Source organism: Pseudochaenichthys georgianus, chromosome 10 (assembly GCF_902827115.2).
Source record: "Pseudochaenichthys georgianus chromosome 10, fPseGeo1.2, whole genome shotgun sequence".
NCBI classification, from domain to species: Eukaryota; Metazoa; Chordata; class Actinopteri; order Perciformes; family Channichthyidae; genus Pseudochaenichthys; species Pseudochaenichthys georgianus.
In genome coordinates this window covers 1,488,287-1,506,374 of record NC_047512.1, presented here as the reverse complement: position 1 = coordinate 1,506,374, position 18,088 = coordinate 1,488,287, and the positions used below count along the sequence as shown (strand labels likewise).

General features: G+C 45.1%; 1 protein-coding gene across 1 annotated transcript; it reads right to left on the bottom strand.

The window, feature by feature from the left end:
- Positions 1-2,411: 2,411 nt before the first annotated feature.
- slc26a2 (solute carrier family 26 member 2) lies at positions 2,412-17,887 on the bottom strand. The gene is made up of 5 exons (XM_034092988.2): positions 17,600-17,887; positions 14,652-14,730; positions 12,727-13,096; positions 7,369-7,826; positions 2,412-6,550 (listed from the first exon to the last, which is right to left on the bottom strand). Exons 1-5 carry the CDS (start codon positions 17,882-17,884, stop codon positions 6,231-6,233), a joined length of 1,512 nt encoding a protein of 503 aa, XP_033948879.2. The 5' UTR covers positions 17,885-17,887; the 3' UTR covers positions 2,412-6,230.
- Between the last annotated feature and the right edge of the window lie 201 nt (positions 17,888-18,088).

Here is an 18,088-nt window from a genome sequence, read left to right as displayed (position 1 = left end):
TCTTGCGGGGCCGCATAAAATGAAGTCGCGGGCCGGATTTGGCCCCCGGGCCTTGAGTTTGACACCCCTGGTCTATGGTCTACACAGGAACTCCAGCACGGTCACATGACTTGTTAACCACAGACTTTATTTCAGTAAAACAACCAGAAAAACATTCAGAAAACCTTTTACCTCCAGACCAGGGGACAGGAAGTGCTAGGTTTTGCACTCCTTCCTGCACTTTATTGCCTACAAATGTAATTTATATATACCACTGTTATCTTATTATAAAAATAGGTTATTTCACTTCTCCTTTTTCCCTCTCTTGTCCCGTTACGGCCATCTAGTGCAACTACAACGACACGTAGAATTGAGCTGTACTGCTTTTTCTTCATTTCTGCTCACTTAAAGGTGGGGTAGGTACGTTTCAGAAACCGGCTCGAGTGCACCAAAATTTGAAAGTACGCAGCCAAAAAGAATCCGCCCTTCCTTCAGACTTCCTTACAGAGCACCTCCTCCAACACACATGAACGCGCAATGCACGCCCAATGAGGGCACGAGATACATTTGTGCGTGCACGAGATGGAAGGCAATCCAATCCGTTGTACTTTTTACAGCACCACGGCTTCTACAGATGAAATTTTTTTATGGATTTTGTGTGAAAGCACTTCAGATATTCATTGCTGTCGGGATGTTAAGAGCATTCCATGGAATATAACAAGTGTATCTCGAGCCGGTTTCTCAAACTTACCTACCCCACCTTTAATGCCTTAGGGTTACTAAAAAAGTTTGATTGCCTCTTTTTACATGTTGTATTTCTCAGGATAAAGCAGGACAGATAGTGTTTTATTTGGGGTTTCAGAGACCCAGACTCCACTATCAACTGACCCCTGAAGGATTCTCGTTCTCCTTCAAACAGATGTTGACTTTTTATCTGCAGCCTGTGTTTCTGTCATCCAGAGAGTCTCAGTGGGAAGCAAAGGGCAACAACAAGAGCACAACGAGCTTTAAATAAAGTCCTCAAGGTTAGGTGAGGGAAAGTTAATAATGCGTGTTTTAAAAGCAGGACAGACTAGCTACGATGCTTACATTGGGTACATAGCAATACTACTAGTTAATAGTTCCTTTATAGCCCAACATTAGCCTCCTTTAGCTTAGCGGTGGTGACGTGAAGTCATGTGACCGTGCTGTAGTTCCTTTATAGTCCAACATTAGCCTCCTTTAGCTTAGCGGTGGTGACGTGAAGTCATGTGACCGTGCTGTAGTTCCTTTATAGCCCAACATTAGCCTCCTTTAGCTTAGCGGTGGTGACGTGAAGTCATGTGACCGTGCTGTAGTTCCTTTATAGCCCAACATTAGCCTCCTTTAGCTTAGCGGTGGTGACGTGAAGTCATGTGACCGTGCTGTAGTTCCTTTATAGCCCAACATTAGCCGCCTTTAAGCTTAGCGGTGGTGACGTGAAGTCATGTGACCGTGCTGTAGTTCCTTTATAGCCCAACATTAGCCGCCTTTAGCTTAGCGGTGGTGACGTGAAGTCATGTGACCGTGCTGTAGTTCCTTTATAGCCCAACATTAGCCGCCTTTAGCTTAGCGGTGGTGACGTGAAGTCATGTGACCGTGCTGTAGTTCCTTTATAGACCAACCATTAGCCACCTTTAGCTTAGCGGTGGTGACGTGAAGTCATGTGACCGTGCTGTAGTTCCGTTATAGCCCAACATTAGCAGCCTTTAGCTTAGCGGTGGTGACGTGAAGTCATGTGACCGTGCTGTAGTTCCTTTATAGCCCAACATTAGCCACCTTTAGCTTAGCGGTGGTGACGTGAAGTCATGTGACCGTGCTGTAGTTCATTTATAGTCCAACATTAGCCTCCTTTAGCTTAGCGGTGGTGACGTGAAGTCATGTGACCGTGCTGTAGTTCCTTTATAGTCCAACATTAGCCTCCTTTAGCTTAGCGGTGGTGACGTGAAGTCATGTGACCGTGCTGTAGTTCCTTTATAGCCCAACATTAGCTTATTACTTCTGTAATCATGAAGTGGTGTTAATATGTGGAGATTATCCTGTTGAACTACATTTGTAATGATCATAAACGTTTATAAAATATCAAATGGAACCAGGGAGATGCTGCCTTCAGGGTCCAATACAGTAATACGTCATCACTGCTCTGCTCTATTGGGATGGGATGGGATGGGAGTGGCAGCTCCAGTTGTAATGGCTGTTATTTAACAGGGTGAGGCTTAACGGTTGTTCCAACATCACAGAATGGCATTCCTGCACGACAGATTGTAGGAAGCGATCTGCAAGCACTCAGAGCTGATGGAAAGTATTTTATTAGGTTATTAGCTTATTCCAAATGTAAAACATATATACGTTTACAGTCAAGAGAAGAGCACACTGTTCTGGTATAAATTGCATATCTTTTAATGTACATTGGATTACAGAGTAATAACAGAATGCTGTAAAGTCCAGCGAGACAGCGATATAAATATGTAAAGGGAAAGGTACAGAAATATAATCTGAAATCTGTAATAACCTTTTACTGGTGGATTTAGTTTCAGCATGTAAGAAAATATATACAGCAACAGTTGCATAACAGTTATAGTTGTTGTGTATAATTCTTACAGTAATGTCACGGCTTTGAGAGAAAATGGTTGTGAACAGTAAGTGCTTTGTACTTAAAATATAGCTTAAAGATACAAATAAACAACATATCTTCAGATTTGATCCCTTTTTGTTTTTGTGTGAGCAGAAAGGAAAGGCAGGTTTATTCCTAAAGCACTTTTCAACAAGTGCAGTCCACTTTGCAGACCATTGACATGCACTAAAACCTATAGAACATACAGGAAAGTAAACCCCCCCAAAAGCAGAACAGGGACTCTTTAAAATGTTTGAAAATAGCTTCCTCATAAGCCATTTACAAAGTAATCATCAAGTATTGTTGTATTACAAAAACAGAAATCAATGGACCTCCATAATTGAAATAACAATAATGTATTTAATAAAAAACTGCCGTGTAGTTTGATGACCTCTAACATAGAAACGAGCTGTTCTGATTCATCTCTGATGGCAGTTTTTCTTTACCTCGATCTTTGCCCCCACATTCATCACCGAGATGAGTCTTTTATTTACCAGGCTGTCATATTTTCACCCTCAGCAAACATTCATTGTGGTTAAACATAAAGTACTTTATCAAAGTGACACATTCACTGGAGGACTTTCAGGATGTAACTACGCCTGAGATCTTGTTGCAGAAACATGATCTGTTGTTTTTGGGCAATAACTGAGAAACAAGATATGAGAGAGCCCGATATAAATACATTCACAGTATATGTATTTGTACTTTAAGGCACTGTATAGGTATTGCATAAGGTACTGCAGTTTGGACAGAGGTGGATAAAGGTAGCATTAGCCTACTACAGTGTACAAATACTCAGTTACAAGTAAATGTCCTGCATTCAAAATTGTACAACAAGTAATCATTATGCAGAAGAATGGCCATTTCAGATTCATTCAATTATTGTGTAATAAATATAAAAGTCTTAACTTCAAATTGTCAAGGTGGGGTATATTTTTTATTAATTATATACTGCATTAGTTTAAGCTAATGCATAAAGATTTACTAGTTGATTTAAATTCAGTATTATTAATCTAAATCTACAAAATCTGCTAGTTACCTGTAAAATAAGTGTAGCAGAGTAGAAGTATAAAGTAGAATAAAGTGAAGATACTCAAGTAGAAGTACACGTAGCATGTAGCAATTCGCTTGTAGCACTTAGCATGTAGCTACTGCAGTCAGAACCTGTTTGGTGTTAACATAGAATAAAGTGAAAATACTCAGGGGGAGGAAAAGTAAACGTAGCACTTTGCTTGTAGCACTAAGCATGTAGCAATTAGAACGTAGCACTAAGCATGTAGCAATTAGAACGTAGCACTTAGCTTGTAGCACTAAGCATGTAGCAATTAGCACATAGCACTTAGCTTGTAGCACTAAGCATGAAGCAATTAGAACGTAGCACGTAGCTTGTAGCACTAAGCATGTAGTAATTAGAACGTAGCACATAGTACTTAGCTGGTAGCACTAAGCATGAAGCAATTAGCACATAGCACTTAGCTTGTAGCAATTAGAACGTAGCACATAGCACGTAGCAATTAGAACGTAGCACTTAGCTTGTAGCAATTAGAACGTAGCACATAGCACTTAGCTTGTAGCACTAAGCATGTAGCAATTAGAACGTAGCACTTAGCTTGTAGCAATTAGAACGTAGCACGTAGCACTTAGAACTTGAGTAAATGTAATTTCCTTCACATTGAAAAGTAAACAGAACTCCCACCTGTTGGATAAAGCCGTAATTAAGGACTTCAATGAGGACAGTGTGGGATTGAGTCAGAAAAACCAGATGCATTTGATTCTAGAAAGAAGTCTTTTCACACAATAACTTGATTTGGAGCTCTGATACAGAGTTCCCTTTTTACAACAACAACAACAACAACACACACTCTGCGCTGATGGAGGATTGCACTTCAAGGAAAATAGGTTATAGAATTAAACACTTAAATAACTGCTGTTAACTAAAAGCTTACGGACACTTTGCATGTGACTCGTATGAAGGGACGTTACAGTAGATGGGATGGCAGGGATCAAGTGATCTCTAGAGTCACTTTAGATCTTCTAATTTACGGGTCTCAATTTCACATTCCGATGAGATGTGACTCTTGAACCTGAGTGTGTAGCTTTACTGGCGTCTGTTTGCAGAAAAAAATCTACTTATTTGGTTTAATTTCTATGAGGAAGACTTGTTGTAGCATTTAGCATGCTACAGGTGTGTTAAATAAAGGATAGTCTGCAATGGTATGTACAAAATACTTCAGCTCTTTGGTTTTAAGGCACAGAGGCAACAACGACCTTCTCTTTTGTGTTGTTTGAATTCTACAACATGTAAACAAAGATATCTGGATATATATGTCATGCAGAAAATAGTTTTATTTCCAAGAGGAAGGCTTGTTTTTAGCATTTAGCTAAACGTGTATTAAACAAAGGACGGTCTGCAGCAGGTCTGTAAAGTGTATGTGATATATCCTGAGTGTGTAGCTTTACTCGCTAACTCTGGCGTCTGTTCGCAGAAACAAAAAATCTACTTATTTGGTTTAATTGCTATGAGGAAGACTTGTTGTAGCATTTAGCATGCTACAGGTGTATTAAATAAAGGATGGGCCACAGCAGTGATATACTCCAGCTCTTTGGTTTTAAGGCACAGAGGCAACAACGACCTTCTCTTCTGTGTTTGAATTCTATGTAAACAAAGATATCTGGACGGTTTTTGCATTTACGGTCATCGTCTCCGTTTGGGGCGGAGAGGCTTCGGACGTCACCATTTCACATTCAGATGAGATGTGACTCTTTAACCTGTGTGTGTAGCTTTACTGACTAACTCTGGGTAGAAAATATATATTATGTGTTTCTATGCGTTTTTAGCATTTAGCATGCTACAGGTGTATCAACTAAAGCAGGGGTGTCAAACTCAAGGCCCGGGGGCCAAATCCGGCCCACGACTTCATTTCATGTGGCCCCACAAGAGCTTGCAAATAATATAATATGTTTGTTATACGGTTACATGCCGATTTACAGAAGCACGTTGCCCATAAACTACATGTCCCACAATGCATCTCAAATTTGACTTTTTTCTTCTAAATGCCTTTTTTCTCAGAATTTACTTTTTTCAAAATGTCACTTTTTTTTTAATTGTGCTTTTCTTTTAAAATCATTTTGTGACATTCTCACTGAAGAGACTTGCCATTATTTGCCCTAGACTTCTGCTTTCAGACGTAGTTAATTATGAAGTTATTACCCTATCCGATAATAATCCAATGCAGAGGCAATGATGTAATATAATACATTATTTTAAATATATTAAATATTTATATATGTATTTTTTTTATATAGTCTTAAAGTTACACCCGGCCCTTTGAGTGCAACCATAATGCGAATGTGGCCCGCGATGAAATTGAGTTTGACTCCCCTGATCTAAAGGATGCTCCGCAGCAGGTATGCAAAGTATTTGTGATATATACCGAGTATGTCGTTTTTCTGGCTAATGTTGGTATCAGTTTGGAGAACAAATATATTAGGTTTAGGTGATATACTTCAGCTCTTTGGTTTCAAGGCACGGAGGCAACAGCTGCCTTTTCCTTTGATTCATAAAAACATGTAAACATAGATATTTGGATATTTGGATATTTGGATATTTGGATATTTTTTAGCATTTGCTGTCTTGATCTCCGTTTGCAGCGGAGAGGCTTTGGACGTAGCGGACGGCGTCTTCGATGGTGTAGAATATCACCGCCTCCTCTCCTCCATCGCCCTCTGCTTTGGGGTAGTAGCCCCCCCTCTGCAGCGAGTCCAGCACGGAGGTGCTGCACTGGGCCAGCACCACGCTGACGCCCAGTTCTGCGTAATCTTTGCGGACTTCTTTCAGCGCGTTCACTCCGGCCGTGTCCAGAAAGGAAATGGAGCTGCCGTCGATCACCACGCTGCGTAAGGATTTGTTCTCCATTAACGTCGCTCCGGCTTCATGCTCTTTGAGATAATGGAGAAGAGGGGACACATGTTGATGTAGAAGAGACATGAAGAAGAGGGGACACATGTTGATGTAGAAGAGACATGAAGAAGAGGGGACACATGTTGATGTAGAAGAGACATGAAGAAGAGGGGACACATGTTGATGTAGAAGAGACATGGAGAAGAGGGGACACATGTTGATGTAGAAGAGACACGAAGAAGAGGGGACACATGTTGATGTGGAAGAGACATGAAGAAGAGGGGACACATGTTGATGTAGAAGAGACGTGAAGAAGAGGGGACACATGTTGATGTAGAAGAGACATGGAGAAGAGGGGACACATGTTGATGTAGAAGAGACATGAAGAAGAGGGGACACATGTTGATGTAGAAGAGACATGGAGAAGAGGGGACACATGTTGATGTAGAAGAGACATGAAGAAGAGGGGACACATGTTGATGTAGAAGAGACATGAAGAAGAGGGGACACATGTTGATGTAGAAGAGACATGGAGAAGAGGGGACACATGTTGATGTAGAAGAGACACGAAGAAGAGGGGACACATGTTGATGTGGAAGAGACATGAAGAAGAGGGGACACATGTTGATGTAGAAGAGACATGGAGAAGAGGGGACACATGTTGATGTAGAAGAGACATGAAGAAGAGGGGACACATGTTGATGTAGAAGAGACATGGAGAAGAGGGGACACATGTTGATGTAGAAGAGACATGAAGAAGTGTATATATATATACATATTTGAGTCATATAGATATTAAATATATTTGTAATTATGTATTCGATGTATTTTTTATTTCGATATTAGACATATTCACCGTGCGTTGGCTTGGCCTCCGGGACGTCCTGCTTCTTCTTCCTCTTGAACTTCATGGCCCTGGATTTCTCCCGCAGAGGGTCCAGCCCTGCACTTTTGTACAGAGATTTCTTAAACAAGCTCTGGTTAGCGTAGTATATCGGGGCGTCGTATCGAAACACGGCGACTCCGGGGTGAGTCTGAAGGCCGCGGTACGACGAAACATCCTCGTAGTATTCCCGGTTCGATGCCCGGCCGAGTTTCAGGACTTTCGCCTGCTGAGTTCTGGCCAGAACGCAGAGGGCCGACACCAGGACGCCCACCAGCAGACCCAGCTCGGTGTTCACCAGAGCGGACGTCGCCATGGTGACGAGCCAGATGGCGGTGTCCACGCGGTTCGCCCTCCACATGCCGGGGAGGTCCAGGAACTTCCTCAAGGCGCCGCGGAGATTCACCAGGATGATGACGGCTAACACACACCTGAGGGAGGAGGAGAGGGAAGAGGAGGCAAGGAGGCAAGGAGACACACAGGAAGGTTAGAGACACACTGAATCAAGAGGAGACAAGATCTCATTTAAAGGTCTCCAAGAACTGGAGATCTGCGTCTGATATCCAGTCGTCTCATCTCCACGCGTTCCATTGGCTGATGTTTGGACTCGTTGTTGGAGCAGCAGTTTCAGCGTATTGTACTATCCAGGCAGATATTACAGCTCCCAGATGTTTAACAAACATGTCTCTGAGGTGTTTCGCTCAAAATACCAAACGGATCATTCTTTCAGCTCCGTGTGTTGAGATGTGGGAACGGAGGAAGAGAGAGAGGGTTCTATCTCCTGACACACCGGGGAGGACGCGTGGTGACGTAGAGGAGACATTACAGCATGTACTCAGCAGGAGGTCATTTAACGTCTCAATGAGGAACAAGCCGCTCTGTTGAAGCTGCCAGGACTTCCTGCCTCGCTATGTTGCTGCTGCTTGCCCCGCCTCCACCCCGCCTCCACCCCGCCTCCAACCCCGCCTCCACCCCAGCTTCCACCCCACCTCCACCCCAGCCTCCACCCCAGCTTCCACCCCACCTCCACCCCAGCCTCCACCCCGCCTCCACCCCAGCTCCACCCCACCTCCACCCCAGCCTCCACCCCAGCTTCCACCCCACCTCCACCCCAGCCTCCACCCCAGCCTCCCACCCCGCCTCCACCCCAGCTCCACCCCGCCTCCACCCCGCCTCCACCCCACCTCCACCCCAGCTTCCACCCCACCTTCCACCCCAGCTTCCACCCCAGCTCCCACCCCAGCTCCACCCCCGCTCCACCCCGCCTCCACCCCACCTTCCACCCCAGCTTCCACCCCACCTTCCACCCCAGCTCCACCCCAGCTCCACCCCAGCTCCACCCCGCCTCCACCCCACCTCCACCCCAGCTTCCACCCCACCTTCCACCCCAGCTCCACCCCCAGCTCCACCCCAGCTCCACCCCGCCTCCACCCCAGCTCCACCCCAGCTCCACCCCAGCTCCACCCCGCTTCCACCCCACCTCCACCCCAGCTTCCACCCCAGCTCCACCCCGCCTCCACCCCGCCTCCACCCCAGCTCCACCCCGCTTCCACCCCCGCTTCCACCCCACCTCCACCCCAGCTTCCACCCCAGCTTCCACCCCAGCTCCACCCCGCCTCCACCCCAGCTCCACCCCGCTTCCACCCCGCTTCCACCCCAGCTCCACCCCGCCTCCACCCCGCCTCCACCCCAGCTCCACCCCAGCTCCACCCCAGCTCCACCCCCCCACCTCCACCCCAGCTTCCACCCCAGCTTCCACCCCAGCTCCACCCCGCCTCCACCCCAGCTCCACCCCGCTTCCACCCCAGCTCCACCCCGCCTCCACCCCAGCTCCACCCCAGCTCCACCCCAGCTCCACCCCGCTTCCACCCCGCCTCCACCCCAGCTTCCACCCCGCTTCCACCCCACCTTCCACCCCAGGTATTTGAGTTCAACATGTGAGAAGTAGAAAGTACAGGTATTAGAGTTCAACATGTGAGAAGTAGAAAGTACAGGTATTTGAGTTCAACATGTAAGAAGTAGAAAGTACAGGTATTTGAGTTCAACATGTAAGAAGTAGAAAGTACAGGTATTTGAGTTCAACATGTAAGAAGTAGATAGTACAGGTATTTGAGTTCAACATGTGAGAAGTAGAAAGTACAGGTATTTGAGTTCAACATGTGAGAAGTAGAAAGTACAGGTATTTGAGTTCAACATGTGAGAAGTAGAAAGTACAGGTATTTGAGTTCAACATGTGAGAAGTAGAAAGTACAGGTATTTGAGTTCAACATGTAAGAAGTAGAAAGTACAGGTATTTGAGTTCAACATGTAAGAAGTAGAAAGTACAAGTACTTGAGTTCAACATGTAAGAAGTAGAAAGTACAGGTATTTGGGTTCAACATGTGAGTAGTAGAAAGTACAGGTATTTGAGTTCAACATGAGAGAAGTAGAAAGTACAGGTATTTGTGTTCAACATGTAAGAAGTAGAAAGTACAGGTATTTGAGTTCAACATGTGAGAAGTAGAAAGTAAAAATTAGTCAGAAAAATTAGTAGTGGAGTAAAGTACTGGTACCAGAACAATGTACTTAGGTACAGTAACAAAGTATTTGTACTCCACTACTTCCCGCCTCTCTGGATAATAAACCATGATGAAACATAGCGTGATTAAGGCTCAGAGCTTCTGTAATGTCAGCATTAACCCTGAACCTCAGGTCATCTGTGTGTATCCAAGCCTCCTCTTTAACCTGTTTATGGTAAAGCAGATAAGAACAAAGCAAATGAAAGTTCCACTGCTCCCACTATCTAGAAGAAAAACAACCTTGAACCATCTGCAACAAGGAAGTAGAAAGATATATGGACCTGTGGATAGAACTCTAACGTGCACGGCCCTCAGAGGGTGATGTATGCCCTATAATCGTGGTCCTCCTCAAACAGCATTTAACAGATTACAGATAAGTAGGGAGCCAGAGCCTTTTCTTATCAAGCTCCACATTTGTGGAATCAGCTTCCAGTTTGTGTTCGGGCGGCAGACACCCTATCCGTTTTTAAGAGTGCGCTTAAGACCTTCCTTTTTGATAAAGGTTATAGTTAGGGCTGATTAGATTCAGCCCCTAGTTTTGCTGATATAGGCTTAGTTTGTCGGGGGACATCTTACTTCTTCCTTCTCTCTGTCTGTACCTGTGTCCTCTCATGTTCCATTAACCCAGCTTCCCCACACGTCTTTCTTTTTGGTGTCTATATACGCCGGGATCCGGAGTCATGGATGATCCTGCGGTCCTGGGTCCTGGATCGCGAGCGCTGGATCTTGAGTCGTGGCTGTGGTCCTGGATCATCGGTCCTGGATGGATATCCTCGTGGATTCATCTTCCTGTTATACACACATGCAGTTCCAAACATCTGGACTACCTATGTTGCAAATGTATTATCTTTTCAATTTACACACGGCATCTATTGCACGTGTGTCCGTCCTGGGAGAGGGATCCCTCCTCTGCTGCTCTCCCTGAGGTTTCTCCATGTTCCCTTTAAACTGTGGGTTTTCTTTGGAAGTTTTTCCTTGTACGATGTGAGGGTCTAAGGACAGAGGGTCTGAGGACAGAGGGTCTAAGGACAGAGGGTCTAAGGACAGAGGGTGTCGTATTGTCATACTGATATTCTGTACACACTGTGAAGACCACTGAGACAAATGTAACATTTGTGATATTGGGCTATAAATAAACATTGATTGATTGATTGATTGAAGTACTGCGTCTGGTGGAAGGATCTGACTACGGCATGGAAACCAGTCTGACTGTTAAAGGTGGGGTAGGTACGTTTGAGAAACCAGCTCGAGTGCGCTGGAATTTGAAAATACACGATCGGAGAAAAGCTGCCCCTTCCTCTCAGAGCCCCGCCTCCAACTCACACGGACGCGCACACGACCAATGAGGGCACGAGGTAAGTCATAGTCAGTGTTAGGAATGTAAAAAGCCCCATCGAGAAGCGCATATTAATGTCAATAATATCCTGCTGTATATTGTGTTAAAAGAAACCCTTCAATAGTTTGTAGATGTATTATCGTCCCGATCATCGATGTATTTTTCTTACTCTGATGCTAGTGTATCTGCCTGTCGGTGTTCTTTCCGCATAATGACCGCGTCCCTTACTTGTTACACAGCTTAGTTGAATACTGGATTCTGATTGGTCAATTTGGACAGTCTTAGACAGAGGTGGTTATTTTTACGCTAACAGACCGTTGCTAAGGAGTACAGACCGTTGCTAAGGAGGATCAAGGGACTATGTGCAGTCATATCAATCCGCGGAAAGAAGTCCGGTCAGCGGTGGACAACGGACATTCGTTTTCTCCATCAGAAAACAACGTGGAATACTTACGGAATATTATTTTTATATCTGACGCAAACGGGAACAGCCGAAGAAGACAGACACGAAGTAACGACTAACAGAAACACAGTATGGGCATCAACATGTGTCCCCTCTTCTCCATGTCTCTTCTACATCAACATGTGTCCCCTCTTCTTCATGTCTCTTCTACATCAACATGTGTCCCCTCTTCTCCATGTCTCTTCTACATCAACATGTGTCCCCTCTTCTTCATGTCTCTTCTACATCAACATGTGTCCCCTCTTCTCCATGTCTCTTCTACATCAACATGTGTCCCCTCTTCTTCATGTCTCTTCTACATCAACATGTGTCCCCTCTTCTTCATGTCTCTTCTACATCAACATGTGTCCCCTCTTCTTCATGTCTCTTCTACATCAACATGTGTCCCCTCTTCTTCATGTCTCTTCTACATCAACATGTGTCCCCTCTCCTCCATGTCTCTTCTACATCAACATGTGTCCCCTCTCCTCCATGTCTCTTCTACATCAACATGTGTCCCCTCTTCTTCATGTCTCTTCTACATCAACATGTGTCCCCTCTTCTTCGTGTCTCTTCTACATCAACATGTGTCCCCTCTTCTTCATGTCTCTTCTACATCAACATGTGTCCCCTCTTCTTCATGTCTCTTCTACATCAACATGTGTCCCCTCTTCTTCATGTCTCTTCTACATCAACATGTGTCCCTCTTCTCCATGTCTCTTCTACATCAACATGTGTCCCCTCTTCTCCATGTCTCTTCTACATCAACATGTGTCCCCTCTTCTCCATGTCTCTTCTACATCAACATGTGTCCCCTCTTCTTCACGTCTCAAGTAACAGACAGAGAATCAGCACTTTGGAAACAGGGCTGAAACAGAGGGGATTATGGGTACTGCTGCAATGACCTGTCTGGTGTTTCAGCCAATCAGAGACCGGCTCTGGAGATACTGATGAGAACAGGATGATAGGGGGCCTTCGATTGGTCGCTTGCTTACTTCTGCAGGGAGTAGAAGAGCGGTGCGATGACCAGCAGCACCAGCAGGAGGAGGAGGGCGCTGACGATCCCCGAGATCTGCGTCTGGCAGCCGGTCGACTCCTTCACCAACGTCTTCGTCAGCGCGGCACTGGTGGTGAAGCAGCGGAAGAACGACGGCAGGATGTTGCAGAAACCAATGGCGTACATCTCCTGGTTGGCGTCCACCGTGTAGCCGTGCTTCTTGGCGAACATCTCGGACAGAGAGACGGTGATGGCGAATCCAACGATGGCGATGGAGAAAGCATCGACGGCCACGTTGGGGATCAGAGACCAAAGAGGCATCTGAGGAGGCAGGAAGCCAGTGGGGATGGTCCCAGCCACTCCAGAGCCTGTCGGGGGCAGACGGTACACTCACAACTTTAGAGAGGTACTTTCTACCTCTTACATGTTGAACTCAAATACCTGTACTTTCTACTTCTTACATGTTGAACTCAAATACCTGTACTTTCTACTTCTTACATGTTGAACTCAAATACCTGTACTTTCTACTTCTCACATGTTGAACTCAAATACCTGTACTTTCTACTTCTTACATGTTGAACACAAATACCTGTACTTTCTACTTCTCTCATGTTGAACTCAAATACCTGTACTTTCTACTTCTCTCATGTTGAACCCAAATACCTGTACTTTCTACTTCTTACATGTTGAACTCAAATACCTGTACTTTCTACTTCTTACATGTTGAACTCAAATACCTGTACTTTCTACTTCTCACATGTTGAACTCAAATACCTGTACTTTCTACTTCTCTCATGTTGAACTCAAATACCTGTACTTTCTACTTCTCTCATGTTGAACTCAAATACCTGTACTTTCTACTTCTTACATGTTGAACCCAAATACCTGTACTTTCTACTTCTTACATGTTGAACTCAAATACCTGTACTTTCTACTTCTCTCATGTTGAACTCAAATACCTGTACTTTCTACTTCTCTCATGTTGAACTCAAATACCTGTACTTTCTACTTCTCACATGTTGAACACAAATACCTGTACTTTCTACTTCTTACACGTTGAACTCAAATACCTGTACTTTCTACTTCTCTCATGTTGAACTCAAATACCTGTACTTTCTACTTCTCACATGTTGAACACAAATACATGTACTTTCTACTTCTTACACGTTGAACACAAATACCTGTACTTTCTACTTCTCACATGTTGAACACAAATACCTGTACTTTCTACTTCTTACATGTTGAACTCAAATACCTGTACTTTCTACTTCTTACATGTTGAACTCAAATACCTGTACTTTCTACTTCTCACACGTTGAACACAAGTACCTGTACTTTCTACTTCTCACATGTTGAACTCAAATACCTGTACTTTCTACTTCTCACATGTTGAACACAAATACCTGTACTTTCTACTTCTTACATGTTGAACTCAAATACCTGTACTTTCTACTTCTCACATGTTGAACTCAAATACCTGTACTTTCTACTTCTCACATGTTGAACTCAAATACCTGTACTTTCTACTTCTCACATGTTGAACTCAAATACCTGTACTTTCTACTTCTCACATGTTGAACTCAAATACCTGTACTTTCTACTTCTTACATGTTGAACTCAAATACCTGTACTTTCTACTTCTTACATGTTGAACACAAATACCTGTACTTTCTACTTCTTACATGTTGAACTCAAATACCTGTACTTTCTACTTCTTACATGTTGAACTCAAATACCTGTACTTTCTACTTCTCACATGTTGAACTCAAATACCTGTACTATCCATCACTTCCTGGTCTTCTCTACAGAAGAGGGACCAATGGAAACGTTGCCGTTGGTGGTCGTAGAAATAGATGGGCGTTTTTCCAGAAACTAAATTGCACGGCTTAAAACACATGATTATATAAAACAGATTCTACAAACCGTAGTCGATGTTGAAGTTTCCAAAATGAGAAGCCAGCGTCGCTATCACCACCATGAAGAGCTCGAAGGGGATTGGAGCCTGGGCGAGGAGAAATACAAATACATTCCGTTGGGATCATATAAGCTTTCCAGTAGGTAGTGTTGCAACTTGTTTTATTTAAAGGTCTCCTATCATGCTATTTTTAGGCATATATTATGGGTCTCAGACATATACAAATATATATACAAATATATAGAAAAACATGTTTCTGAAACAGGATGGAGCTCAAACTCTCTCTCTCAGGTTTACCACGAGGTGACTTCCTTTTGATTTCCTGCTTCCTCACACACTCTCTCTCCAGCACAGGTTAGCTCTGAGTGCTAGCATGCTAATGGAAACACAGACCATGTCACTTCCAGAACACGTCTCATTGTTTCTGACAGCAACGGTTCTGATTGGCCCGTGGGGGTAAAGCCCGCCCACTTTTTAGTACTGTCGTCATGACGCAGCAAATCTGGATCAGCTCCGTTGATCCCCGTTTTTAGAGACGTGGGTACGGAGGAGAAGAGAGAGGGGTTTGTTTCTGACACTTTGAGAGTCTCCTGACACACCGGGGACACACCGGGGACACACAGGGACACACCGGGGACACACCGGAGACACACAGGGGACACACCGGAGACACACAGGGACACACCGGGGACACACAGGGACACACCGGGGACACACAGGGGACACACCGGAGACACACAGGGGACACACCGGGGACACACAGGGACACACCGGGGACACACAGGGGACACACCGGAGACACACAGGGGACACACAGGGGACACACGGTGATGTAGAGAAGACATCACTTTGAGAGTCTCCTGACACACCGAGGACACACCGAGGACACACCGGGGACACACCGAGGACACACCGGGGATACACCGAGGACACACCGGAGACACATGGTTATGTAGAGAAGACATCACTTTGAGAGTCTCCTGACAGACCGGGGGGACACCGGGGACACACCGAGGACACACCGGGGACACATGGTTATGTAGAGAAGACATCACTTTGAGAGTCTCCTGACACACCGAGGACACACCGAGGACACACCGGGGACACACGGTGATGTAGAGAAGACATCAAAAGTGCATTTAGCATGATAGGAGGCCTTTAAGGCAGTAAAATAATTTGTTTATTTGCTTCTTTAAAGTTAAGGGTGAAATGTTTGACAAGAAATGCTTTTACTTTGAAGTGCAAGTATGTGTCCTGCTCATTCTCCTTCCTGTTGTGTTTTGAAATGAGTACGTCGAGTGCATTTTCCCCGTCATCTAGCGTTCTTGTTGGAAACTGTTTTATTAATTGAAAGTAAAGACGTTCAGTTTGGACTCGCTTTGTTCTTCATCCGGAGCTTCCATTGCGCCTCAGGAAGAGGGGTGGAGATGGTGGGAGGCTGGAACAAACCATTCGCTCCAGCACTCTGTCACGGCCGATCGGACAGAGCTGGACCCAGATGCCCCGAACAGGACGAGCCTGTTGCCCTCCTGGCTCCGACACGTTAGAACAAGCTCCCCATTGATACCGGGCGGCTGCAGACTGAAGGGCTACCTGTTTAGCTTCTGCCGTGGAAACCCCCCACAATGCATCAGTTTGGCTTATTTGAGGCGAATATACCTGCAAGCCGTTTGTGTCTGTATGGTTTATTTCACTCATCGTTAGTCACTTCAATGAATGTAAATTAAAAACGTTAATTAATTGTCCTTTCTAGTTCATCGTGGGCTCAGACTTTTCAGTTGAATGTTATTCCTGCTTTAGCTCAGTTTTGCTTTGACAATTATAGCGAAACTATTAGCAAGACAAAAAAAGATTAACCCCAAAATATAGCTGAGACCGAGGCCGCGGCCACACGAGGACCACAACGGCTAAACGCAAACAAGCTTCCGTCCACACGCAATATTCACCGGATAGTGTCTGTCCACACGAGACCGCTCCGTTTAGCTGCAACCGCTGGAGAAGCTGCAGTACATGCAGGAGCCTCTACGTGGCGCTGTAACTTCCTCCACAAAGCAGAAGAAGCATGGTTGTCATGGTTGCCCTTCTGTTTATTCTCCGCGGTGGGGGCCGAGGGAACCGGGCAGAGTTTTTCGCCAGTCAACGTGTTTTAAAGTTTAAATCTTCCGGACACAATGATAAAGTGCCGGTCAAAGGTCTTCTTTGTTATTTATTGAGCTTTAAAACAAATGAATAACGACTCTATATAATATAATAATGAAATACACGGAGCCTCTCTTTTTCCTCCCTCTCTTCGGACAGCGCCATGTCTGTCTCATGCAGCAGCTGATCCAGTAATGAGTGACCCGGCCGACAGCAAAAATAAACATATTTATAACTAGGTAGTTTGAGAGGTGTCTCCGTCCTGTCAGATTAGACTTCACTCGCGTTTATATCGAGAGAAAGATAAATTATCTGAATTCAGGGTGCAGTTTACTTTGACGCGGGGTGAGCAGCAGAGGTGGGGAGAGGCGGGGCTATTGCCTCATCATTATCAGAACATGACCGTATAGGGCGTACACACGGAGCCGTTTGACCCCCCAGAGCGTTGCGTATGCCGTTCTATCCACCTTGGGACCCGTTATCGTTTCCTCAGTCGTTTAGTGCCGTATTCGGTCGTCCTCGTGTGGCCGAACGGTCTATATGACACTAAACAGGAACGCAAACGACCGTTTTCGTCCTCGTGTGGCCGGGGCCTGAGATGCAGTCATTGGCAGGTTCTTACACCTTCTTTAATCAAAGTAAACAACTACCTAACCCAGACTACTAGATGCACTTTAACTGTAAAGGACTGTTTAGGCAGGAAGGCGGACGAGCAGTACAACATGTGAAATCAAGCAGTCTAAACCAATAGCAAGCTTCAATTGACCAAAAAGCGGACTATAATCTTGGTCAACAAGGACTAACCCGGTCCGTTTACCTTCAGCTTGGCTTTGAAGCGGTCGTTGAGCTCCTTGGTCGGTAACAGGATCATCAAACACACCAGGCTGGTCACCAGGTCGCAGACGTTGGTGTTCTGCAGGTTGGAGAGCACGCTGTACCACGTTTTGAAGAGAGTGAACCAGCCCTGAGCACGAGGGATCTTCAGACCCAGAAGGTACTTGAACTGGGAGGTGAGGATGGTCAGAGACGCTCCGGTAGCAAAGCCACTGAGCAGAGAGTCTGAGAGGTAGACGGAGACGAAGCCCACCTGGAAGATACCCATCAGCACCTGGGAGAAGAGAGCAGGGATAAGAGGGAGGGGTCAAGGCTTGTATTGTCCTTTATACATAGCTACTGTGTAGTCAGTTAGACTTTAGGGTAATTTCACTCTGCAACGAAACCTTCCGAAGCAAGATTGGCCATTCGTCCAAAACCTAGATCTGTTTTTCCCTGAGTCACCAGATGGTCAGTTCTTGCATATATTAGG

Excerpts from the sequence above, each read along its gene's own strand:
- slc26a2 (XM_034092988.2), bottom strand. The coding sequence starts at position 17,884 with ATGGGTATCTTCCAGGTGGGCTTCGTCTCCGTCTACCTCTCAGACTCT. Across the intron at positions 13,097-14,651 it reads AAACTTCAACATCGACTACG|GCTCTGGAGTGGCTGGGACC; the intron begins GTTTGTAGAATC and ends TGCCCCCGACAG. Across the intron at positions 6,551-7,368 it reads GGAGGCCAAGCCAACGCACG|AGCATGAAGCCGGAGCGACG; the intron begins GTGAATATGTCT and ends ATTATCTCAAAG.